Source organism: Paramisgurnus dabryanus, chromosome 10 (assembly GCF_030506205.2).
Source record: "Paramisgurnus dabryanus chromosome 10, PD_genome_1.1, whole genome shotgun sequence".
Lineage (NCBI taxonomy): Eukaryota > Metazoa > Chordata > Actinopteri > Cypriniformes > Cobitidae > Paramisgurnus > Paramisgurnus dabryanus.
The window spans coordinates 6,007,466-6,034,540 of NC_133346.1; the positions used below are offsets into that span (position 1 = coordinate 6,007,466).

The 27,075-nt window shown below is 37.3% G+C and overlaps 1 protein-coding gene across 9 annotated transcripts in view; it reads right to left on the bottom strand.

Moving 5' to 3' along the window:
• gramd1ba (GRAM domain containing 1Ba) overlaps positions 1-27,075 on the bottom strand; it is a 69,228-nt gene that overhangs the window by 27,017 nt on the left and 15,136 nt on the right. The window contains exons 1-2 of one of the 9 annotated variants that reach the window (XM_065261292.2): positions 23,804-24,220; positions 20,685-20,765 (exon numbers count right to left, since the gene is read on the bottom strand). In XM_065261292.2, coding sequence (XP_065117364.2) covers positions 20,685-20,765; positions 23,804-24,159 — 437 coding nt within the window. In that variant the 5' untranslated portion in view covers positions 24,160-24,220. Of the gene's footprint in view, positions 1-5,768; positions 6,054-20,684; positions 20,766-23,803; positions 24,221-25,529; positions 25,626-27,075 lie in introns of those variants that run through there. The other 8 variants (XM_065261297.2, XM_065261306.2, XM_065261347.2 and 5 more) reach the window with 8 other exon arrangements.

The following is a 27,075-nucleotide window of genomic DNA, read 5'->3' on the forward strand; positions in this document are numbered from 1 at the left end:
CTCTCTCTCTCTCTCTCTCTCTCTCTCTCTCTCTCTCTCTCTCTCTCTCTCTCTCTCTCTCTCTCTCTCTCTCTCTCTCTCTCTCTCTCTCTCTCTCTCTCTCTCTCTCTCTCTCTCAAATAGGTCTTCTGTCATGTATGCAGCATTACATACCATTCACATATTTTACGTATATTATGGACTGACTGTATAATTTAAATAAGTCTTTAGTTTATATGGCTGTCAATCATCTAAAATGATTGGTGGTTTTCGCTAATTCAGTGTCATATTGATTTTAATAATTGGAGGTCAGAAGGTCACTGTAAGCACATAAAGGTGCTAAACGTTGCCAAAAAAATAACTATTTTTGGTTCCATTATAAGAACCTTTCGGTCAAAATTATTCCATGATTTATGCATCCTAATCCCAAACATCGGAGATAAATATATATCCATCATCTTTCAGACAAACAAAATGTAAGTTTTTTTAATACACTGTAAACCCGGATAAGTTCTACTAACTCTACAACTGATTGCCGCTATTTTTCTAAGTACTGACAACTTCCATTCAAATAAAAAAAATATTTATCTAAACTTAGATAAAGTCTTATATAAATGAAATTATATAATTTATGTAACTTAAATTGTAGTAGTTGTTTTACTTAAATATTTTGTGGCAACTGATTGCCTTGTTTTTCTTAAGTTTCCTGTACTCAAATATCTACATTTTACAACTTAACAGAACACTGTAAAACCCGACAAGTTCAAAGTACTCAAAATATTCAAGTAAACTAACTACCATTTAATTTTGTTCACAAATCACAGAACCATATCATGTGACTCATGAAAATTTGATACCAGTGAAAGTGTTTTGAGACTGAGCTCAGTGCTGACTTTCACATAGGTATTATTCATATGATGGTAAGCACAAAACTAAAAAAAGCAAACTTTTCAAAATCTCCAACATAAATAAATGTTTAACACTACTGAGTCTTTTTGTTTACTAAAAACCACATAAAATATCACTTAATTTAAAAAAATGCTCTCGTTTTGCAGGCTCATGCAAAGCATGCTGGGAACTGAACCTCCTCAACCAATGGTGTTGATTTAACTTTAAAGTGCGTGTTGCAGGTTTTTTTTTACGGATTTGTGCAACTTGCTTGTGTATAATAACCATTTAAAGTGTTATCCATTGTAATTTATGTTGTTGGGTATCACAAAACCCGAAAAAGTATGAAAAAGTACAGCGGTTTGCAATGATTCTCCTTTCCCCCACAACGCACTGTATGACGTCACGCTGGGGAGAGAATTTACCAAAGCCGCATTGAGAGCATTGAGAATGACTATAGAAAGACGAGTAAAGTACAGTTTTGATAGCGCAGATTATAGATTCATTAATCATTAATCTCATTTGCATTTTAAAGGACACACCCAAAAACGGCACATTTTTGCTCACATCTACAAAGTGTCAATTTTAACATGTTTTAATAAATTATCTATATGGTATTTTGAGCTAAAACTTCACATGTGTACTCTGGGGACACTTAAGATTAATTTTACAACTTATAAAAGTCTTGTGACATGGCCCCTTTAAAAAAAAAAAACTTAATTGTGTTCATCTGAAAGATGATGTACATAATATATCTCGGATTGCTTAAGGGTGGGGTACATTTAATTTGTCGCTGAATTAGCGCTTTAAGGTCTATTTTAACATTAGCCATGAAGGTTATTTTCTGTCAATGTAACTGAGCTTAAACAAACCGTGGGACTTTTAGTGACCCTTGGTTCTTCTATGAAAGCAGAACTTATCACCACTCCCTTATTTTAAAATTAAGATTATGATCATGTTAACATGCATTTTGAAGTCCTAGAGTACAGTTCGCTTTTATATGTGTATGCGAATGTATGCGCATGGTCGAACGCACAGCCTTGCAAAGTATAGTTCAGTGGTCTCCAACATGATGCCTGCGGGCACCAGGTTGCCCGGACAGAGTGTGTGAGGTGCCCGCCAAAGCACATTCTATTAATAGTATCAATTTTAATATTTATTTATTGCATATTTTTTATATTAGCTTGGCTTCTTTTATGTATGTTAACATTTTAACAATGATAAGACATATCAACAAGTAAAAAAATTTAATCAACAAGTAAAACAAAAACGTTTTGAGTTGATAAAAATCAAAAAGTAGCCCTCCAGATTGTTTTATCCATTGTGGTTGCCCTTGTTCCCAAACAGGTTGGAGACCCCTGGTATAGTTTATTTGACTCGTACGTGTACCCAGACATGCAACGCATGCAAATTGTGCCAAAATGCAATACATCTCCTGGGCTACATACATTCGCCTGTAGGTGCATGTTTTAAAATCTGGCGGTGCAGGTACGCTGTTAAAAAATCTGGAGAAATTACAGTATCGGCAACTGTTTGCCAATAACTTACTGTAGATGTTAACAGTTTGTTCAAAGTTAAATGAACATTAAACATTACCAAGTCTTTATCTTTACAGAATAAAACTAAAATAACACCCTCATGCAAAGCATTCTGGGAACCAAAATAAAAAGGTTATAGTTTCATTTTGTAAAGACAAAGACTTGTTAATGTTTAATGTTCATATAACTTTAAATGAACTGTTGCCAGTAAATAACATAAATTTAAATCTACTTTAAGTTACTGGCAAACATAACTATAGCAAATATTTTAAAGTGTACAGTAAACTAGTAATCTTCTGATGACAAAAATTGCATCATGCGCGCTTGTATGCGGACCCTCTGGTACACGTAAAAAATGGACTATAAGGCCCCTTAGTATTCATGCAGTATTTTTGCACTCCTAGTTGCTTTGCCAAAAACAAATCGTAATGCACAACCTGTACCTGCACTGCTGCAGAGCTATATTTAGTTAAATTAAAACATGAGCTCATTTAAAACTACGGATTGTACAGCGTATAGAGCAAAGACTGAATCGTTTGGTATTTGGCTTTTTAAAAAAAAGGGCGCTCCTGTATTAGTTTTATCCTGCAGGGTCCATTGAATCAGTCAGATCAGACCAGAGTCAGAATAATCAGATAAGGGACCAATTAGATCATAGTCTGAATCAAGAGATCAAAATCAAAAGACAGGTCAGATTAGTGTCAGATTAGATCAAGTTCCAGTTGTATCAATGAGAATTGATAAATGACAGATTAAATCAGACTCACATCAGGGTCTTATAAAATCAGAGTAAAGTCAGATTACAGTCAGTGAATTAAATTAGGGTGCAATCATTAAATCAGACCACAGTCATAATTACACAATAATAATATGATTGAAAGTTATGTTTAACTGCCAAAGAGAGACAGAACATAGCGAAATAATTATGCCAAATCAATGCCTGAGTCTAATCTACAATGAAAATCACAGCAGTTTATGACTGAGAGAGAGAGAGAGAGAGAGAGAGAGAGACCTGTGCTTAAAATAGGTCTGTAATCTGCTTGTCCCACATGGGACTGAGTCTCAACTGCACCACAGAGTTTTTGTTATACAATAAATCACAAAGTAAAACAAAAAGTAAAACACAACAAACATAATTCCACCCTTTCTGATATTGTTTAACTGATGTATCTTGATATTAACTAATGTAAATAACCTATATTGTTTTCTTTTTCCATAATACAATACAGCACATTAATAATATTGTACAGTATAGCATGCAGTATACACAGTAAACTGTACCTAATCACTAAAGTACAGTATACTGTTGGAAGGAGACAATCCACTGTACAGACATCACACAACTAAATTATTGAACCAGAGATAAAGAGCAGAGAGAGAAAGCATTGCAATTCCATTAAAGGGAATTACAGTATACAGTTTCCCTCATAGGGAAGTCTGTCCTCTCAGACGCCATACTTGTTACACCCCCAGGTATCTATAATCAGTCAAGTACACTGCAGTGGCAGAAACAGCTGAGAAAAGAAGAGCCACAGATATATACATCATGCATTTTAAAGTAAACAATTCCTGATTCCTTGTGTTTAGCATCCCGATTTCTCATTCTGAAGATAGCGGTGGTCTCATCTGCTTAAATGTCCCTGTTTATTTTACTGCAGTAAGCTAAACATGGACACAGCGATGACCTAAGGACACACTCTGCACTACAGCATATGCTTAGATAGTCCATACTGTTATCAACAGATCTCTAAACAACTACCTGAATGAAACCAAGAATAAAGTACCATTGTAACATCATACGAGTATGGTAACAGAGCATTATTTGCGCCATCACAGTGTATCTGGGACTAGAACAGTACCGGTATCCCTGTGCCTCCATAAAAAAACTATCTAGATATTTCTAGAGTAAATATGATCCCTTCATAGTGTCTCATAAATGATCCTAAAATGCAAGTATGACATAGAAATCAGGATATTTTTACATAACAACAACTCCTACCCACTATATTTTACCGTGCATGGAAAAGAGTGGTGATCGACTAATATGGGATTTTTAATGTCCGATATCGGCTAATGTGGCCGATATGAAGACGGTATAACACAAATGTAAAAAAAAACATTTATTGTGCAGAATTCCTATGCAAATACTCTTTTGGGTACTTACAAAGATTTAAAATACTGCAGATGTGAAACATCAAGGTATTGTTTGAATTAAAAGACTTTAAAGGTGACATGAAAATCTGACTTTTTCCATGTTTAAGTGCAAAAATTGGGTCCCCAGTGCTTCTATCAACCTAGAAAATGTGAAAAAGATCATCCCAGTAACTTAGTTTTGGTAAACCATTCTCTGCTAGCATGGTAATTGAAATTTGGCTCCCCTTGTGATGTCAGAAGGGGATAATAATCATCCCTTAATCTGCACTATCCAACCACGGCACTGCCATCTAGTGCAAAGATCAACTTTGCATTTAGAAGAACACACCCAAAAATGGCACATTTATGCTCACACCTATAAAGTGTCAATTTTAACAAGTTATAATAAATTATATGCGGGGTATTTTGAGCTAGAACGTCACATATGTCCTTTAGGGACACCAAAGATTTATTTATTTGACATCAAAAGTCTTTTGAAATGCCCCCTTTAATGCACAAGTGTTGTTATGTGTAACACAACCTAATGCCATATGAAAAAGTAAATATTGATTGGCTAAAGCTGATAATTGAAAAATGCCAAATATCGGCAGATATATATATAGTAGGTCACTTCAAAAAAAAGTCTTTCACTAGCAAGAGGCAAATGGACATCATGCCTAATATCTCCTTTTGTGTCTGACAGTCAGTCGCATGAAATGAGGGTGAGTAAGTAATGACAGACTTCATTTTTGGGTGAGCTGTCCCTTTAAAACATTAAAACTGCAGTGTCACTCCCGCTCCAAGACTAATCTGCATAAATCCCCTGGCTCAAACTCTGGGATCCCTAAAATAATCTTCTGCTATCCAACAGGGAGGACCCATTCTGCAATCATTAAAAAGATAAATGCCTTACCTCTGGCATTTAAAAGCTTTTGCCTTACCTGTGTGCCAATTGCTCACCTCTTACATGCATATAGATCCATTTAATATGTAAATGAACTTGAAGTCCACATTGCACTTGGATACTTTAAACAAACACTAATAAGATAGTATAATGCAGTACAGCACAATGCAGATATTTAGGTTGAAGAGAAAACAGAAAACTAATTTTCCTGCAGCACAGTGCAACTTTGCTCTATATATGTACTGAAGCGCAAGCAAAAAGAAATGCCCGCGGGTAACAGGAAGAGGTGATGTTGTTTGTGTTTCCATCTGCAAGACAGATCTTACCAGGCAAGCCTGAAGCCTTTCATTAGTGCAGTACGGGCTGTCCTGGTTCCATAGTGTCATCTTCCCATTTCCCTGGCCGCCCTTCCCGAAGCATCCCGAGCGGGCGGCTTTTAATCCGGATCGGTTCGGTTGATCCCATGCACTGACGTTCAGCCCGAATCAGAAGGCTTCATTCAATCTGTCCTCGAAAGTGCCGGGTGAGCCACACTTTTACATCCTGTATGTGTGTGTGTGTGTGTGTGTGAGACGCACCAATCTGAAATGCAGCAGCCTCTCTCTTCCTGCAGATGAGTGCATGAGCCGCTCTTGTCACAATCCGGTGCCTACTGAGCATGCTCAGTTAAGCTCCTCCCCCTGGCTGCTATAGCCTGCTTCCTTACAGACTCAAAGAAATTTCTGTCCTGTGTCACTGTTGCTGCAGTCCGTAGAGGAGTGTGTGTGGGACTATGGGCCAGTCGACAGCTGGTCTTTTAATCCATTAATACAGGACGAGCCTTGAACACTGCAAAAATGTGTGTGTGTGTGCATGTGTGGTAAGGATAAGACACATGTATTGTTCGGTGTGTTGTTCCACTACATTTTAAGCAGCTACAATATATGCCACACACACAAACTAAGATTCGACAACAACTAGAAAGCCGTTTCTATCACTATGAATTATATCTTGTCACATGTACAGGCTAGCAGCGCCGTTCTGATCCCATAGACACACAGGTCATGAAAACATCCGCATGCTGTGACTAACCACATTGATGGCAGAATGTTAAAGGGATTGTCTGCCTGATCTCACAGGAATTCGTACATTTTACGAGCTGGCTAATTTATACGAAGTAAATCGTACAAAAATGCACGATTATTGGAAACATTTTTAATAAAAACGGACCCCCTAACCCCAGTGCAGAGAGGCGAAAGCAAATCATACAAAAACACATGAGTGTGGTTGTACTAATTAATATGAATCGTAAAATGCATACAAATTGCCAAGAGACTATGTTGGGATAATTAAAAAACATTGTCACAGAAAAACTCCTATTATTTTTATTATAAAAGCCACACACATAACACAGCATGAGGTCCTGTAATAAGGATGGGTTCCTGTGAAAGTTTTGCCCAATTAGAGCATGCGACAGGCATAGTGGTGCTGAATGGACAGCTCCATCACAGACCCACCATAACATCTGAATCCAACACTGTGCACATCTTTATACTAACATATAACAGTTTATTTAGGTATAAACTGTTGAAATTGGCAAAATGTTTGTTACGTTCTATGTGTACATGGGGATTAAAATATATAACATGACCAAAAACAGCTCAGCACAAAAAAAATACTTTTATAAATCAATATCGACTAAACGCAAAGTAAGAGTATCAAAATAAGAAGCATAACATCTCTTTTATTTACTACTTGGCACATGATTTCAAATGACATCATACGAAACCAATTTTGTTGTTTTTCCACATTTAAGGGGACATTTTTCATTACCGCAACGTGTCCATGACTGGATTTAGGTTCTTTGACATGGAAATATATGCATGTTATACTATAAACATTTACAGTAAAGAACATGTGGTATCTGGTAATCATTGGTAAATGTAGAGACCATAATAAGGACTATAAAGGTGTCCAAGAACAATTTTCTCATCCTCCACAACAATTCTCAATCATTGTTTAAGCCCTCAAGGAACTAACATTTTCCACACAAAAAAATTAGTTGGAAGGGACATAATTGACTGTGACACTCAAGATGGCTACCAGGTAAGCAGGATTTATTTTTTCTCTCCAGATAAAAGTTGAAATTTTGTTTGTCATAGTACCTAGACAACTTCTTAGTTCTCATTACCGAAACATGAGTTTGTAAATGCATATATTTAATGTAAAATCATGTTGCGGTAATGATAATTTTTGATAATGATAATCTAGAAAATGTAAATAATTCTATAGGAAATATTTTTAAGACCTCTAAAATAATGGTTATAGTAAGTTCAGACCTTAATCTTATATGTGCACAAAAAATTGGCTTCTAGGGCTTTTAAAAAAATCTGATGCTGGACACCTTCTAATTCTGGATTTCGTGAGAACACCCGTTAGCGATGCAAAAAGTTGATCGGTTCGAACAATGAAACACATTTTAGTGGTTAGTGAGTGCACTAGAGAAGTGAAATAAGGGTAGCTAATCTCATCTCAAACACAAACATGCAGAACAGAGAAACACTCTGATTAACTCTTTCCCCGCCATTGACGAGATATCTCGTCAATCAAGAGAAAACGCTTCCCCGCCAATGACGAGTTTTTCCGTCTTTCCGCAATCCTGCTATCATCCACTTGGTGGCGCCCTTCCGCAACTTTTTAAACCCGGAAGTATTGCCCTATGGCAAGCTGCTGCATGTCCGTGTCTGCTTTAAAGATCGCTCTGAATGGGATCTCTATGAAAAGTCCGTCACAAAAATTGAATTATCTCTGCTTTTTGCTCAAAATGTGGTGTTTTTGCAGAAACCTACCCATATTAAAAAGCTGATTACAAAAGAACTACTGAAGGTAGGATGAAACGTTTTTTTTTGTTTGTTTGAAAGCAGAGGGTCTGTGTTATGTTTTATTATAATACAAAACAGAAAACAAAACCCACGAGGGGGCAAAACAACATAAACTGGATACTTTGTGAACACTAAACTAGACAGGACACAGGACTAAACTATGACACTAAACTGGATACACTAAACAATAAACTAGACAAAACACTTAATATATAACACTAGACAGCTTAACAGAGTACTCACATGTATAGGAAACAATGCACAAGCACAGGACAATGAATACAAGAGGATTAAATAGGGGAGCAAATCAAGAGGGGAGCAGGTGATATAAATCAAACAATAATGAGGATGACAAGGGAGCGGGGTAAAAGAGACAAGACACAGGGAACACGTGGTCAAGTAAACCAATACTGAGACCACGTGAACCCACACAAAACATGGGTCTGTCATGATTCTGCCACAAGACTAGATTAAACAAAGGACAAGATGGCAGAAACATGACAGAATCCCCCCCTAAAGAAGCGGCTTCCAGACGCTCCCCAGGGGAACACTAGACACGGGACAAGACAGACTGACAGATAGACAGACACCAAGAAAACATGACAAATAACATCAATGGCAGACAAGAATACAATACAAGAGGGTTGGGGTGACATAATAAAAACAACAAACAAGGGAGGGGGGCGGAGGCAAAACAGAGTTCACAAAAGGAGGTGGTCCAGGCTGGGTGGGACTAGGTGGGGAAGGAGTCTTAGGTTCTGGGGTAGCAGAGGGCTTGGGACGAGGAGTCCGGGCAGGCTTAGTGGGGTGCTTGGAGGCAACAGGCTTGGTTGGGGATGCAGGCTGGGAAAGGGGAACAAAAGGAGGCAAGGCAGGGTTCCAGGGCGTGGTAGGGGCTGCAGCGGTGGCTGCGCAGACGGCAGGGGCTGCTGCGGTGGCTGCGCAGACTGTGAGGTCAACCCCCTTCTCCTCCTCTTCTTTCTCGGGCGTGGTGCAGAAGTCTGTTCTTTCATTTGGTATATTGTATGTTTATATATTTGAAGAAGAACATTTTCTGGCTGGCAACTTTTTTAAAAAACGCTGGCGGTAAAAGAGTTAATAACTGAAAAACATGCATTGAAAACCTTTTCGAAATGCAGTTATAATACAAAAAATGTATAGTGTGTGATTTTCTTTATCTTTTTGAAGGCATGGCTCACTCAAATCTCCCTGTGGTTTTTGACGCAGCACCGATTTAAAGGGAATCCCGCAAATAACGGAAAACTCAATAATTTGTTCATGACCTACTTTCACTATGGCTGACTCTTCCTAAGAAACCCTATAAGACACTAGGAGTTGTTTGTGCAAGTAAAACCGATCCAGTGCCACGGGATATCCATTGAAGTGGACTTCAATGACTATAAAAGAGTAAGCGAGATATAGTGAAAGAATAAGAGCGTGAGCAAGAGTAGACCAGAGAGAGCGTGAATAAGTGTGCAGGAAAGTATCTGATTGGGGTGTTAGATAACATTTGTCTGCAGTTCTCTGATGAATCATCAGCTCTGGTAACAGGACACACTGCCGCAAGTCTCACATCTGAGCTGGAGGAGCCTGCACATCTTTACAGGCATCTGGCCAATTAAATAAAAACACAGGAACAAACGAGGCATCCAGAACGCAATGAGGTTAGAGATGAGAGATCTGCAGCACCCCCAGAATGATTACAGGAACAACATCAAACAAGAGTCCTTGTACATCATACAGCCACTTCCTTTGTGAACAGCACTGACAGATTAGTTTGTTCAGTGTCAGCTTAAAAAATTTCTGAGCCACTCCCCTAATGTGAAAAAGACAGATCCAGCTGAAATTAAATACAACTGCAGAATAAAGCTTTAGATTGACTACACATACCAATACTGTGGACAAACTTTTAGGAAACGTTACAAGTTAAATATAACTTTTTGCTTCTTCTGGGAGAGAAAATGGACAACTGTGTGAATAATGTACGCATGCTATAGCAAACCAGCAGCACTTTTCTTTTGCTGCGTAAGCATTTCCTAACAAGCTATAACAAAAGGGCATCTCTGAATGTTGCTGAGCATGTCAAAACAAGAACCCTCTCAAATGTACACGGTCAACTTAAAGGGATAGTTCATCCAAAAATAAAAATTCTTTATAATAATTCTTACTTTTTTCCAGCTTTATAATGACATTGGATGGTGCCCCATTTTTAAAGGGATGCATAATGATTAATCGCAATTAATCTATAGCAGAATAAAAGTTTTTGTTTACATGTGTGTGAACTGTATATAATAATTATTTATATATAAATTTGCACAAGTGCATGTATAATTTTAAGAAAAAGAAAAAAAAAAATATATATATATATATATATACATATATATATATATATATATATATATATATATATATATATATATATATATATATATATATATATATATATATATATATATATATATATATATATATATATATACACAAATTATACATAAATATACAAATGTATATACACATGTAAACATTTCATAAATATATAAATGCATGTGTGTGCATTTATCTATACAAAGTTTTAAAACAGTTCACACAAAAATACGATGTAAACAAAAACTTTTATTCTGCTATGGATTAATCACAATTAATCGTTATGCATCACTAAAACAATCCATACAATTATTATGCATACAAGTTTTTTCAGGGAAAACATTTATATTTCAACTCGTCTTACTTGTGAACGTGCTTGCGGCTGTTACTGAAGCCAGTGATCATAATTAAAAAATATAAATGTAATGAAATATAAATTAAATATAAAACTTTTCCTTCCAAAAATCTATAGCTTTGCTTTGAAATACATCTAATAACCAAATGGATTAATTCTGGATCGATGGATGTGGAAAGCCTTTTGGAGCTTTAAAAAGGGGGCACTATTCAATGCCATAATAAAGCTGAAAAGAGCCAGGATATTATTTCATATAACTGATCCTATACATTTGCATGTTCCTATACACCTGATGGCTTAAGTGCGAGTAAAATATTGACTGTAAATTTAAACTATTACTTTAACTTACATTGTATGGACACAAAACCATAGAAAAGAGATAAAAAGATAAAGAGAGGGCAGACTCCTTTATTGGTTCTTCCGGCTTCCATAAATGACTGCTAATCAGACAAAAGGCACACATCCAGTACAGACACATGCATGCACGTGCACAGCATCTGTGTTCATCAAAGCTTTCTGCTTAAAATGAAACAGATGTAGTTACTATGACAGGGACACAATGACCCTGAACTCATGTCAACCACAGAGCATGAGAACTTACTCTCTCATCATTTCATTCAACTGTGATGATCTGTCTTCCAGCTGATCACACCATAGATTTTTTTTTGTCTTGCTTGCATGCTTTTCTAACTGGGCTTCAAGACCCTAAACCACAAACACACATCGATTTCTTTCACACATACAGTCTTTACTGGTAGATTGGCAGCAAATTGCAGTTAACAGATCATGTGTGAATGGGACCAGCTTTAGGCCAATCATAAAGTTCTTACACAGATGACGCGTTTACAAAATAATGTGCCTAAAAAAAAACGTGATTCGGCTGTTTTTACATCCAGTGTGCGAGCCCCTTAAAGGTGCCAAAGAATGCATTGAAATAATATGTTTATATGTTTATAATAATTGTTTTCTGATATCTACATAGAAGGTATGTGACTTTATTAAGTCCAAAATTATCCAAAGACGGTTTTACATGTCCATTTACAACCCTAAGATTTCTGCTCAAAATAACATTGTCTATTATTTGTAAAGGTCATGAATAATAATGTTAAGCTCTGCTCTGATTGGCTGTTTCTCCGAGCAGTGCAGTTTAGTAGCTCTATGTGTGAATAAACAGATCTTATGTTTGAGCCTGAATCAGACAAAGATACGAAATCTAAGGAACAATCAATTGTTTGGAGATTGTTAATGGACGTTTCTAAGTGGTAAGTTTGTGTTTTTTCAGTATGGACCAACAAAACGTAACTGGACGTTAATAGTGGGACTTTAGCCCAAACGCTAGCATATAGCATTAACGAGTATATAGCACTAACTCAGCATTTACAACTTTGTTTTTAGTAGGGATGCACCGAATCCAGGATTCGGCCGAATACTGGGCTTTTTGACGGGATTCGGGTTCGGCCGAATCCTAGAATTTTTTTCCACCGAACCGAATCCTAGGCTTGCGCTACGCTGCTCGACGTCACGCGGCCGTTGATTACACACATCGGGTGCTGACGTGGAGATGAGCTTTTTCTTTCGGTGAGCTTTAGGGGCTGGACACACCAAAACTTTTAAACACGGCTGAAAACGCCTTGAGGACACCAAATGCCAGCTGTTTTTCAGCCGAGCGCTTGGTAGCTGTGATGCTTCAGCTGTGAGCCGGTTGGTTGCTGTGGTAATGTCCCGCCCCTCCTCCATTGTAATTGGACGGCCGTGTGAAAACTGACATTGACGAGCGGAGCTTCTCACTCAAAGTTAAATATTGTTTTCAGCGCGGAGCTGCTTGTTTATTGGAAAAACGAGCGTGTCGCAACGCATCGCTTTCATTATGCATAGGCTTATGGTAATTGTCAAAATAGTTTTCCAACTTGTCATCCTGGCATAATGTACAGTTAAAATTAAATAAAATGAAAAATACATGCTGTGGACGTTGTATAATTCATTAATGTGTTTTACTGTGTTAATGGAATAAGGATGCGAGAAGGATTCGGTATTCGGTTTCGGATTCGGCCGAATCTTAAACGGTGGATTCGGGATTCGGCCGAACCTAAAAAATCTGGATTCGGTGCATCCCTAGTTTTTAGCATTGTAACATCATTGATATTAATTTAATGTGTAATTTAATGTCGGGGCAACATCTCCTGATCTCCACTATAACATCACAGTCGGTGTTATATTGAGACTGGCCTGTTTTCCAGTCTTTTGCATGCACAAGGTTTACATAAGAAGGAGGAAACAAATAGTGTTTGAGTTTCACAATATGTCAGCATGTACAGAACTCTTATTACTCATTTTTGCCTAGGTAAATACAGTTTTACATTCTACGGCACCTTTAAAGTTAACATCATCATCTTTTTACAAGAGTTGTTTGAAACAGCTCACTATTTATTTGCCAAATTGCCCACTTCCTTAGCAGACCCTCTGTGAAGCCTAATGTGTAAACCTTACTGTTGTTTTAGACGCAGGTTGCGACTGCTACAGTTCTTGTGGTGGGAATTTTGATTCATCTAAGTGAATCGTTCATTTTCAGTTTGTTCATCAATTTATTTGGTGACCATTTCTTCCATAAATACACCAGTAGGTGGCATAGTTGTGCGTCTAATGTGTTATAAGACAATTACAAAAACTCATTAGGCTTCAATAAAAGTCAAAGTGTAAAATGCTGAGCATGATTTGATCAAGCTAGAAAAACTGTTCTTGTGTATTTGTAATGTATTAAAGGGGACATTTCACTCGTAGAAAGATTAATCTTTATTGAAATTGCATCATATTTGTAGTCGAAATGTAAAATACATTTCGAATTTGGTGCCTATTTAACCTATAACAAGGGTGTTTGTAGTCTCACCCTCTCAACAAAGATACTGGACTTCCTGCTTTCAATGGTGCAAAATGATGATTTTTACATCATTGAAAGAAGGAAGGGCAACACTGAAATCTGTATTTCTCCTGTCTCAGGGGCAACTGAGGAAATGATGCACGACCATTCAAAAACATGACTGGGGTTCTAACTATACAAAGCTTAATGCAAATGAGTGAAGCGTCCCTTTAAAGATGCCAAATAAATATTTGGTGTCCCCAGAGTAAATAGATAAAGTTTTAGCTAAAAACACCATATAGACAATTTATTATAGCATGTTAAAAATTGACACTTTTTGGTGTGTCCTTTAAAATGCAAATGAGCTGATATCTGCACTAAATAGCAGTGCCGTGGTTGGACACTGCAGATTAAGGGGAGGTATTATCCCCTTCTGACATCACAAGGCGAGCCAAATTTTAATTAACTATTTTCTCACATAATTGCAGAGAATGGTTTACCAAAACTAAGTTACTGGGTTGATTTTTTTCACATTTTCTAGGTTGATAGAAGCACTGGGGACCCAATTAAAGCACATGTCTAAGTGTCATGATACAGTTTATGTAGTAAAACCACAGTAGCCACAAATAGAGCACAAAGGTGTTTTACTACAGTAACCAGATTGGCCAAGATATATGTAGTAACAGTGACTAGTTTAGCCTTTTGAGCCAATAATATTCTCTGTCCACAGCTCATACTCGAACGCCATTGGGGGCAGAAAAAAGCCTCATTGTACATGCTCCTCAAGAAGAGAGAGAAATGATTAGTTTAGGAACGTAACATCACTGAACAGTTCAGTTTGAAGTCTTCTGAAACTAAAAATGTTGTTTGGTCAAGAGCAACTATACAACTGTCAGCATTTGCCACAGAAATAAGACAAACCACAGATTTGAAACCATAACCCACAATTATTTACAAAAACAACACCGGCCTCGCCATACATCGGTTTTTTGACAGAGTTTACCAGTATCTTACTGGTAAAAGATGGAACGTCGCTGAATAGCACATTTGTATTTCCTGTTAGTTTTTATATTTATGGTCATTTACCGAAATTACAGTGTGAAAGAGGCTTGGCTGGATGCAAGCTACTCTCTTTCTCACTGTATGAAATACACTTAGATTCCTAAAAGCAGAATTTTATCTGCCCTAGCTCATCCAAATGATACCCGTTACTCAAAACTCAACCATTACAAATTAAAGTACTGAATTAAATAGGGCTGGGCAAATTTTTTTCGATTAATCTTTTTTTTCGTGGTTGATTAAAAATCGATTCTCAAAGGCTATCGATTTTTTTATGAAATGACCTGATCCTGTTTGATCAAGGAATGCGACTGTTTAGACTTTTTTCAGCATACATTTTTCATCTTGCATCAAAATTTTATTGTATTTAACATAATTGTATGCATTTGTAAATTAGAGATGGGTTCTGTTTTAATGTACCCAAGTGTACATAAAATAAAAAAGTGTAATATACAGGTTGGTGGCTCGTAATTTCTTTTTATTAATTACCCACTTGTAAACTTATGTTCACTGTTTTTTTTTAATAAATAAAGTATTTGTATTAAATCTATATTTATTGAGTTGAATCAAGAATCGAGTACAAAAATTGGTCCGATAATTGGAATCGAACAAAAAATCGAATCGACCCGACAGCGTATTAATCGAAATCGAATCGATCTGGAACATCTGAATCGATACCCAGCCCTAGAATTAAAACCTACATTTAAGAGATAAAGTAGATTTTGTTTAAATATACATAATGTGTAAATTTAATGCACTGTACAATAGATTTAAATAATACAACACAATAAAATACTACATGACACATGCTGTCATGCATTATATCTTTCAATTAATAATAGTAAACACACTAATAATGCTTTTTACTACAGCATAAACATGTTGTGTACGTTTCAATATAATGAATAATAAGTTTTACTCAATCCAAGACCCTTCAATGTGAACAGATGAAGCTTAATTAAATCGATCACGCGTAACAGTATCTGTGACAGTAAAAGACTGAATCAAGTGACCAATAAAAGTTCTGTCCAACAAATTTCAAAATATCCATCTGAAAACAGCAGGAAAGAGCAAAGGAAATGACAAAAAAAGATTTGTCATGACTTACTTATCACGGCGGAAGTGAAGTCTTTTCCTGAGCATGGACATTCGCAGGTGACAGCTCAGTTTGACAGGTGTGATGCATGATAATGTCCTGCTCTGAACCATGATGCTCTAAACTCCTGTGGCCCGACACACGGTACAAACTGACTCCTTATTACTGAACCAAGTCCTCTCTACTCTTTTCTCTCTCTCTCTGTCTCTCTCTCTCTCTCTCTCTCTCTCTCTCTCTCTCTCTCTCTCTCTCTCCACAGCTTGTGTCCTGCAGTGACCCAGATCCTACGTCTTCTCTGTGTGTGCTGCACATCAGTACACCTTGTATGTTTGGCAGCATACAGACCATCAGACAGACCACAAGAGACTAATATGACCCTCCGTTTATCATGGGCTAACAATACCAAAGGGGCTTTAAAGAAATAGTTTAAGCTAAAATAAAAGATTCTGTCATTACTTACTATAAACTTGTAAGACAAATAGATTTTAAAATAATTGTTTTAACATAACAGTTTATGATAACCAATGGTGGAGAAGCTCAGCTGATAATGTTTCTAATTCTATTTCAAATATGACCATCATGGGTTTGACGTCACGGTAAGACGCTCGGAAAGAAATGACTTTTGGTATTGTTCACGCTAGTCTGTGACCACTATGATTATGAATGACATTTGAAATATATTGCTTTTAAAGTCAACATGATCTATAAAATGATTCTTTAAAAAATTTTCTTTAAAGGTGCATTGTAAAGGATCTTTTGACAGAAATGCAATATAATATACATAACTATATTTTCAGTGGTGTATAAAGACCTTACAAAATGAACTGTATTGTTTTTATTACGTTAGAATGGGCAGCTTTTATACATACATCTCGGGTCCCCTTACATGGAAGTTACTGTTTTGTCCTGTGGTGGCTACGGTAGCATCTCTATGCATTTCGAAATGATGGGGTGAGGTGTAGACTGAGGTGTTGGTCTCACCACAAGATTCAACTAATAATCTATTGGTCCTTTAAATTGCATGAATTTCTAATTGTCATAAATGTGACTCCTGCTCCACTTCCTGATCACCACCAGAAGGAGACATCCCCTGAATATTAAAGTTAGTTTCGGACTCCATTTCCCATAATCCCGCATACCTGGACTGATTACTCTGCCACCTGAAACTCATTGAACTGCCTATGTAAACTCCCTTGAAACCTTTAGTCAGTGCGAAGTCTTGATTTGTACTGGCTGTCATCTCAAAGCGGTTATCTTCCTGTTTATCTGTGTGAATTTATCTAGAGCTGTTTTACCCGGTTTACGAGATTTTTGCTGCCTGCCCTGACCCTTTGCCTGTTTATGACTACGAGATTTGCCTGTTCTACATTGCTGTGTTTGACGTTGGAGTAATGAATAGGTTATTTGCATTTTGTGCCGGAATAGAAGATTGGATTAATATCCGTTTAGCCAAGACTCATTTGTGGTCAAATGTTTTAACTCTTTCCCCGCCATTGACGAGATATCTCGTCAATTAAGAGAAAACGCTTCCCCGCCAATGACGAGATTTTCCGTCTTTCCACAATACTGCTATTATCCACCAGGTGGCGCCCTTCCGCATCTTTTTAAACCTGGAAGTATTGCCCTATGGCAAGCGGCTGCCTGTCCGTGTCTGTTTTAAAGATTGCTCTGAATGGGATCTCTATGAAAAGTCCGTCACAAAAATGGAATTAGCTCTGCTTTTTGCTCAAAATGTGGTGTTTTTGCAGAAACCTACCCATATTCAAAAGCTGATTTTAAAAGAACCACTGAAGGTAGGATGAAAAGGGTTTTTTTGTTTTAACGCAGAGGGTCTGTTCTTTCATTTGGTATATTGTATGTTTATATATTTAAAGAAGAACAGGAAGGCATTAAACTTTGGTGAAAATCATGAAAAACGCTGGCGCTGGCTGGCAACTTTTAAAAAAAACGCTGGCGGTGAAAGAGTTAGCAAGTCTATATCTATGGCTATCTAAACAGAAAAGTGACCAGGTGTAAAAAGCCCTATAATGACTGCTGTAATGTAAAAAAATCATTTTAAAATAATGTGTAGTAAATATAGTAAAAAAAAAAAATTCAATGTAACTTGTGCAACGGTGAGAAAATTGCCAAAATAATTAGGAAAATGAAAAATATTTGGTTGTTCGGTATTCGGCCAAGTTATTCATTTCATTTGGCTTTGTCCAAGAATTTTCCTTTCGGTGCATCCCTACAGTAAATTATATTTTTTTAATCCAAAGACATAAAGTAAGGCGATACATACAATACAAGTGATCATAATATAGGAGAGATCGGATAGAGTTGTCCTGCGAGTAAAACATTGCTACTATAGCTTATGTGAGTGTTTGCACGTGAAAGCCGTGTTTTTACACCATGATTCATCCAAGCAGTCCGCACATTCATCACTTTTAACAAGCAATACCTGCTCTTACGTCACAACAGATTTAAAAATAAACTCAGGAATCAGCTGAAATGAGGCTGCTGAGCATACAAAAACTATTGTGTGCATACAGACTTTTACCAAACTGACCTTAGCAGGTGTACTGTACAAATGCACACATGGCTAAATAAATAAAGACAGAACTTTTATCCAACTATTTTTGGTTACTATTCTTTTCTAGCACACATAAGGTCAACAATACAATATATTGCTGCATATGCACTATAAGCATAAAAACAAAACAAATAGTTGATTTAAACATTCATTGCTGTGCCAAAGTCTTAGGACACAATGCCAGAATTAGATTAGTTGATTTTGCAATGTTATAGTGATCATATATAATTGTTTCTCAGTCTCTAGAATAGAATACAGTACATCCAGAAAATACAGGAAATGTGTATGTAGTATTAAAAACTGTATAAAAATGTAAACTGATGTGTCAAGTTTTTAGGGTAAACTCCCCTTCCACTTGAGCAATAGCAGGCAACTGCAGGATCTCTTAAACCTAAATTTAATCCCAATTTCTAATTTTAAAGAAATTAGTCTTTTTACTTTAAGATGTGTTTGGTGCCAAGAGAGGTTACACTAAACACAGATGATGCCTAAAGAAGACATTTAGTCCTGAAAATTTAATTTTGTATTTTTTGTACATATTTCCTGTATTTTCTGTTTGTATTTTAATAAAATAGATTGAAAAATAAATATGGACAAATATGGATGGACATTAAAACTTCTAAAGCAAGTATGGTTGTGGTGGCCTAAGATTTTTGCACAGTCCAGCATAAAAACCCAATGGAGAGGTCTAATACAACACAACCAATAAATACCTGCAGGAAAAAAACTAATTGGCTGTTTCTCTACACCGGCTGAGGACAACAGGAACATTGAGGACAGCTAAAAATCTTAGCTTTCAGATTTTTCACTGAAAAACCTCCATAGCTGATTTCAACCTGTGCAGCACATTTATTTACGCAACAGAATCACATAGAGCGGAAGATACATATAATGATCTGATAATCTAAAATGGTTTACAGTAGATGACATGAAATTGAGTTTTTATTTATAAGCAGAAGACGAAAGTGAGATCTGTGGTCAGACTCTTAAACCAAAAAGCGGATGTAGAACTTGTGGAGAAAAAGAAGAACAACTTTAAAAGCAAAACATGAACCACCAAAAAAACAGGAAATCTTCAACCACTCGTGGGAACTACAACTTGAACCTGACATGCTTAACATTAATATCATGCTGACATCTTTTAACATAACGCATTTGGCAGGCGTTTTCATCCAAAGTGACTTATGGTGCATCTACACATTTTATTAGTATCCAGTGACAGCCGGTGATTTTTTTTTACGAAGGCGCTCGATGCGAAGTTCGTCACAACATGTATGTAGCCCGTCATATGTGTGGTTCCTTTTTTCAAAATATGTGTGTCTTGTTAAAATAAGTGTCTGCTGCAGACGTGTCTAAAGGTTTTATGATAAAAGTTTACTGGTAAGGGAGTGTGTTGCATGTATTTTGTGAACATGAGCGTCTCTTTTATCATAAACGCGTGTGCAGCAGGCACTTACTTTGACAAAACACGTGATGCACATGGTTCACATGACGCAACAAACACATATTTTAAAAACGCAAGCAACACACAACACTCCGAACACTTATTTTGAATAAGCGCCCCTCGGATGAGCAGTCACCAGCCGCCACTGTTAGTATCTGTGTTGCCTGAGAATCAAAACCAGTGCCCCCACAAGAAACCCACACTACCAAGCTACAGTAACCATCTGTACATACTGAGCATCTGGCAGATGAGCCACCCATGGCCCGTTAACAAATGGTGATGCTTACCTCCAATCTAAGTACTGTTTTACAAAATATGGTTGTTCACTTTACAAGATAAGATTCCTACTTTCTACAAGCTGATATGTGGACCAGATTTAATTCTGAATCAGAAGTCGAAAGTATGGCTACATGATATTACTGCCTGGCCAATTAACTGGGCTTTCAGTGCTTTGACCAACAACCTCCCCCTAGTGGACACAAGGCAGATGTACAGGAAGATGCCACTAAAGATGGACACATTAGCATTAACCTTGACTCAAACTCATTGAGAAAATGTACAGATGTATTATTAACATACAAACCATAGTGACAAACCAATACACACACACAGAGAGAGTAAAGCAACTGCTGTGTACCTGTCCTCACGGGCGTTCGGACTTAAATAACGTGTGGTGGACTCCTCTTCATGACTGCTCTGCAGGCTGCTCTGCTGACTGCTGTAACACAAAGCATAAGATCTGGATCAGAAATACACAGAGGACTGATTCAAGAATGAGATACAGACAGATTTACACACACAGATCTGATCTCCTCTCACACAAGTTATTTAGATACATATAGTACAGTACACACACATTCGACACACAGCTTTAAATGAAAAAGTTGGTAGACCACATGCAGTTCAGAAAATACAATGGGCGGTGATGTTTAAAGCCACCTGGTTTAACCGTTTGATGGTCTGATGAAGAGCCGAGAGACTCAAAACACCACGAGGTGGGATGATAACAATTCTGGAATACCGAATTTTTCTTTCAAAGCTGTTCCATGTTTTCATATATATATATATATATATAAATACATACATCGGATTTGTTTTTTGATCATTTTGAAAACTATTATGATCATTTACAGTAATAGAAAATGCTATATATCTGTGTGTATTTTGTGAACCATTAGCATGCACCAAACAGAACTAAACACTCCCCGTTTCTCAAACCCTCCCCCTGTTTAAATAAAGTTTAAGTTCCACTGATTCATAAAATGAAACCAAACCTTGAAATGAATCTTTTAAGGTTTTATACTAAATAATCTCCACTAGAGGGCAGGACTGATTGTCCCATTTGGCATGCCATCACATTACTTTTATCCAAAGTGACTTAAAGTGCATTCAAAGGTAATTTATTTTATTACAAATGTGTGTAGCCTGGGACTCAAACCCGCAACCTTTGCACTGCTAAGCAATGCTCTACCAACTTGAAATACAAAAAACACATTGTGCATTAAGATACAGTATTAATGATACCAGCTTTACAGCATCCCCGGTTACAAATCCCCAATGTGCTATTGTCACAACCTTGAGAAAATACATGACACACATTTAACCACAAAATTGGTTTCCTTGGCACCTCATTTCTTAAATGCAGCACACAAAGGAAGCAGGTGATAAAACAAAGACAAACGGCAAAACAGCAAAGCCCCAAATCAGTGAACACTGAAGTATTGAAGAGGATTTACCACTTGACCACCCACAGATGAAAACTCGCTGAAGAGAAATGCTTATAGTTAAATTTATTATAGCGAACGTTGGATAACAGCTCACCATACTTTCTCTCTGTATAAGTTGGTGTTGATATGGGTTCTGGGCTATATTTCCTTCACTATGTAGTCCAACTCAATTTTTTTTTTTTTTTTTTTGAAAATATGTAATGTAGGAAGGAAGATTTCATATGTATAAACCTTAAGACGATTGAAAGCTGAAGATCACTCACTTGAAATCTGTATGGGCATGTGAAACCGGTTTCAAATGACTGGTTCTGTATTTCTAGCCTAATTTCACATATTGCTAACTAAGGTTATTCACCTTATTTTTGACGTTAATGTGGGCGGCGCCATCTTTAAGGTCTTTTGTGTAAGACTTCGGGTAAGCTACTTAAGCTAATGGTAGTCGTATTGCGATGGACACGACTGTCTTGTTAATGTTTATTATGAAATCCAGGAAGACCAACATAATCTTTGCAGTTAGGGGTTGCCATGAAATCTGTACAAACACAATAAATCTCTACAAAACATTTGTGTTTAACTATAACACACACACACAAGAATACATGATCTGTATTCACACACATCCATCCAGTAAAACCTTTCATAAAAATTCCCAGTACACAATCAGTCTCACGGCAAGTCAAAACGAAATCAAAACGTAATAATCAAAATGAAAATTTTGATTAATTTATTCGTGTTTGATGACACAAATTTCCGCTGTTTTTGGTGTCTCTGGAGACGAATGTCTTTTTCGTTTTTCCCAGCACGAATTTCTATCAATGGCTGTTTGTGTCTGTGGCACGATTTTCTTTATCGTGTAATTTTATCTTTTGTTTTCTCATCGTTGTTTTCTATTTTTTGACCATTGTTGCTTGAGGTTTGGGTTCGAATCACTTTCTGCGACTTCCTAACCCAATCCCCAACTCTAACCCCAACTCCAGCCGAGAATAGTTTTAAAAGCGGACGAAAAACATGTAGAAACCAATACATAAAATTACATCCTAACGCAAACCCCGAATCTAACCCTAGATGTTGCATATACTTTTGTTTTGTTTTAATGAAAAAGCAAATAATTTCTTAAGCTCCCTCTAGTGCATAAGAATCGATGTAATAATATTTTTCATGAAAAAAACAATACTGAATAAATATAATTGTTTAATGTTCATTATGGTTTGTTCAAATAACTCATAATGTGTTAAATAAAACTGCTGCTGACTGCAGGAGGAAACGCCAGGTTAACGTGATAAACTTGATGTGTCGCCATAAAAACTTAAGTCAATTAAAAATTGCGGTTTAAAAAAAACTTTAGGAGGACAGTTGTAGCATTTTAAACAAAATGTACAAACACCCGACTGAATTTCTCACTGTACATGTACTTTTATAGTTGTGCATCGAAGACCGATCAACCCCCAAGCAACAACACCAAATGATTGAATATATCTTTATATGATATATTAGGACACTTCTTAATTTCATCCTCCCACTGGGTTTTACATGGCAGGTGTAGTAAATATTTACAGTAACTGTTTTAATCATGTTTTGTGCGTGCTCCCATGACACTGTTTTCTACCAGCCGGCTATTGAAACGGAAGTCTCGCACAAAAATGATTAGGTCCCCAACTAAGCTATATTTTTATTAAAATCAAATAGGCAGATAAAGTAATGAATATTTAAGAAGTCTGTAGATGAACTTCTGTCAATATTTCTGGCAGCAGTAGGTACCCACTTGTTCTTCCCTCCAACCAATAAATGTCACAGCTTCAGTCCTCCCAGAGTAAACCGAACACCCACACAAAGGCATCCCCAACGCCTCATGTACCACATCAGGCTCACACTCCGAACTTTAATGAAGTGAAGTGCATGAATCATGACAGACAGTGAAAATGGAGAATGGATGAGATTGTTATGCAGAGATGAGGCAGTGATGGAATGATGAAGGGTAAATTCTGGAAGAGGATGGGTGAGGGTCCGAGGTAGACGTGCTCATACAGACCTGCTTTCACTGCCATTGTCTTTTTTGTCACCTCCGCGCAGCCACTTGCGCAGAAGGAAGCGTCTGCGTTGGGGTGAGGCGGTGGGGGTGGAACAGCTGGACCACGGCGCATCCTCCTCACCGGATGGTGTGATCTCGATGGACGGAAGCTGGAGGTACTCCTTGGAGCCAGTCCGCTGAAGCTGATCCTTCTCCAGCTGTTCCTTCTCACTCATGACATTTTTCATCCGTCGCATTTTAAAGCGCTTGCGGCGTAGAGAAGGACTGCAAGAGCTCGACAGTGCCGGATTCCGCTCACATTCCCCATCCTCCGGCCCCTGGATCTGTAGCGCGGGCAGCTGCAGGGTCTCCGCCATGGTTTTGCTTTTGCTCAGTCTCACATGAGTCCAGAAGCGCTTATAGGTATTGATCAGATATAGCAGAAGGTTTAGCGAGTCCACAGCTGGGTTGAGCCAAGTTCAGCCCTTCCTGTGAGATGGGTCTGCGCGGCCATGTTTGATCTAATAGGTCATTCCAGAACAAAACCCTAGAGGTCAAAGGAAGGTCAACGGGTGTGCCAAGGGAACAAATCCTACAGTACGTGCACAAAAGGATTTTAAAGAAAACTTGCATATATTTTTCCTGCTCTGCTCCGAAGTTTTACTGTAAAATTGTACTGTACTACTTGCTTTAGATATTATTGATTATTTAAATCAATGGCTGAAATTCAATGCTGATCTCCTAATCCCATCATTAGATTATGAGCCTTGAGCCTGGATTTCACAGACTGTAATCTGACCTTGGGTTACGACTGCTACACATCTTTTAATTACACCATCAGGCACCATTACACATTTCATTAGGGTCACAGTGCTGTGAACATGAATCAGGCAAACTCCTTAAAATACTTTAGAGCCAGACATGCATGCCAATGTTAGCACGGCCTTTATGTAGTGGTGCACTTGTGAAAAGTCAGGCATAAACATGCAAACATTTTACAGGAGGAAGCCGCAGCCCACTGAGAGCAGACACACGCTCACAAGATTGGCCATCTGCCTGCACGGCACATCAATCCTGCCAAACACTGAAGATTATACTGCTGTTGTTTTTATGGCAGACTTGTCTTTTGCAATAAAAACTGAATGCACAAATTATGCACGCTTTAAATGAAATCTGTATTATTTGCAAAACAAACCATCAGGCTTCTCCACATGCAGCAGCTCACACAAACATGCATCACAGTAGCACAGTGCCTACACTGTACTCTGAACTGTAACTTCCTGTAAGAAAGTGATTCTAAACCAGAGTTATTTTTTCCAAGAACTATATACAGTACAGTACATTGAAAATGCATAGTTTACATTTGCAGATATTTAACGTATGTTTAGCCTATATGTCAGCTCCTAAGAGAAATAACCGCAGTTTCAGTCCAGCAACTTTTACTACACTTTAAATAATATAATAAAAGCATGCTGAATTGTGAGGGTTCTTGCGTCGCATTTGATGCTTCATTGAAAGTCAATGTCAAAACAGTACGAATTGTACAATCTGCAACATATCTAAATACATAACAACATCTTTATTTATTTTGTATATACACAACACGTTAAAAAAAGAGAAAGTGCTCATTTTAAATACTGTTAAAAGTAACGTTATATTGAATGACATCCATACGCGATGGTAGCCGTTTAAAAGTTGCGACAGTGCACAAAACAGAAACAGAAAAGGGTATAAAACAAAATCCTACCTTTTCTACATTCATGCGATCCAAAAAATAAAAATTAATGCGGTTTAATAGACTGTCGTCTCTGGATTTATAACGTGTGTGGTGTGTCTCGCCGTTCATTCCCTCACACACACTCAGTTCCCTTTCTATGGACGATACTACAACTGAAGGGGGTGAGAAATTGTGAAAATTGAGGGGAAAACCAAATAGCCCATTTTAGACAGAACAAAACCCATGTATGATAGAAGATAAAAGATAAGTAAAAAAAATTAAGTTCTTTAAATATAGCTGTGTGCGTAACACGAGCGCGTGTTTAGTCCACGCAGGTGGATGGGAGTGCATCAACCCCTATTTCTGCGTTTGAGACGCGCCACGCGCCTCATTATAAAGCCACAGAATGAGCGTCCCGAATGCGATACAAATTGGCACAGACACAATGATTGATCTTTAACGTTTCAACAGGGACAACTTGTCAACTTCAAGTACCGACCACGAAACGTTTTCAGCAGGAAAACTTACAATAACGTGCAACCATTTATACCTGAGGTAAACACATAGGCTACTGTGCCGTGTAGGAATGGCATTAAGGATATAAACAACCACAACATTACACGATTACAGTTACAAAAATGTACTATGGTTGAACTTAAACATAGTTTTTGTTTGTTGGTTGTATTAGTAGTGAAACATCACCACATACAATAATAGGGTCCCATTAGCTATAGCAGGTTAAATTGGGTGTACTGTGTAATACAAATTATGGTAAAACAAACACAATGGTAATCAATCTGCCAAAAAAACATGATTTTCCCCTTTTACTATAATCACACCATGGTTATTTTTTCCTCTTCCCCAAAATCCAATCTTATCATTCAGATTTAAAGGGAAGCAAAAAACAGTTTTGCTGACTGTGAATGGGCTCAAAACCAAATACTTGCAAGAGACTAACTTCACACTAAACTCTGATTAAACATGAGATTAAGCGAGTGTGGCAAGCGTCTGCAACAGGCACGTATTTTGACACGACGCGTAACGCACATAATACACTTTTAACTATGTCTTAATTAAGTTAAATAACTTTTTAACATTTTAATAAAAATCTTGCTATTTATTTGTAAAAAAAGCGTAAAATGTTTGGACATATCTGCTTTTACACTATTTTGACCAGCAGAGGTCGCCAGCGTGTGTGGTGTTTCGAACTGCTTCGAGAAACTGAATCAATTTTCAAAGCAAATGGTTCAATTGATTCGAAGCTTCGAAAAGCTTCGTTTCTCCCATCACTAGCTCTTTGCTTTGTTTTGATGATTTGTTATAGGATGCAAAACACAAAGAAAACTCACCAAACTCTTTTACAAACAACAGTTTATTCCCCATGTAACAACTGCACATAGTGATGGTCGTTTTCGAAGCACTGCTTCATGAGGCTTCGAAACATTTACGAATCTTTTGTTTCGAATCAGTGGTTCGGAGCTTGTTTCAAACTGGCCCAAGTCACGTGATTTTAGCAAACGAGGCTTCATTACGTCATAACTGTTTCGAAACGTTTCGAAAATCCGATGGTTCACCA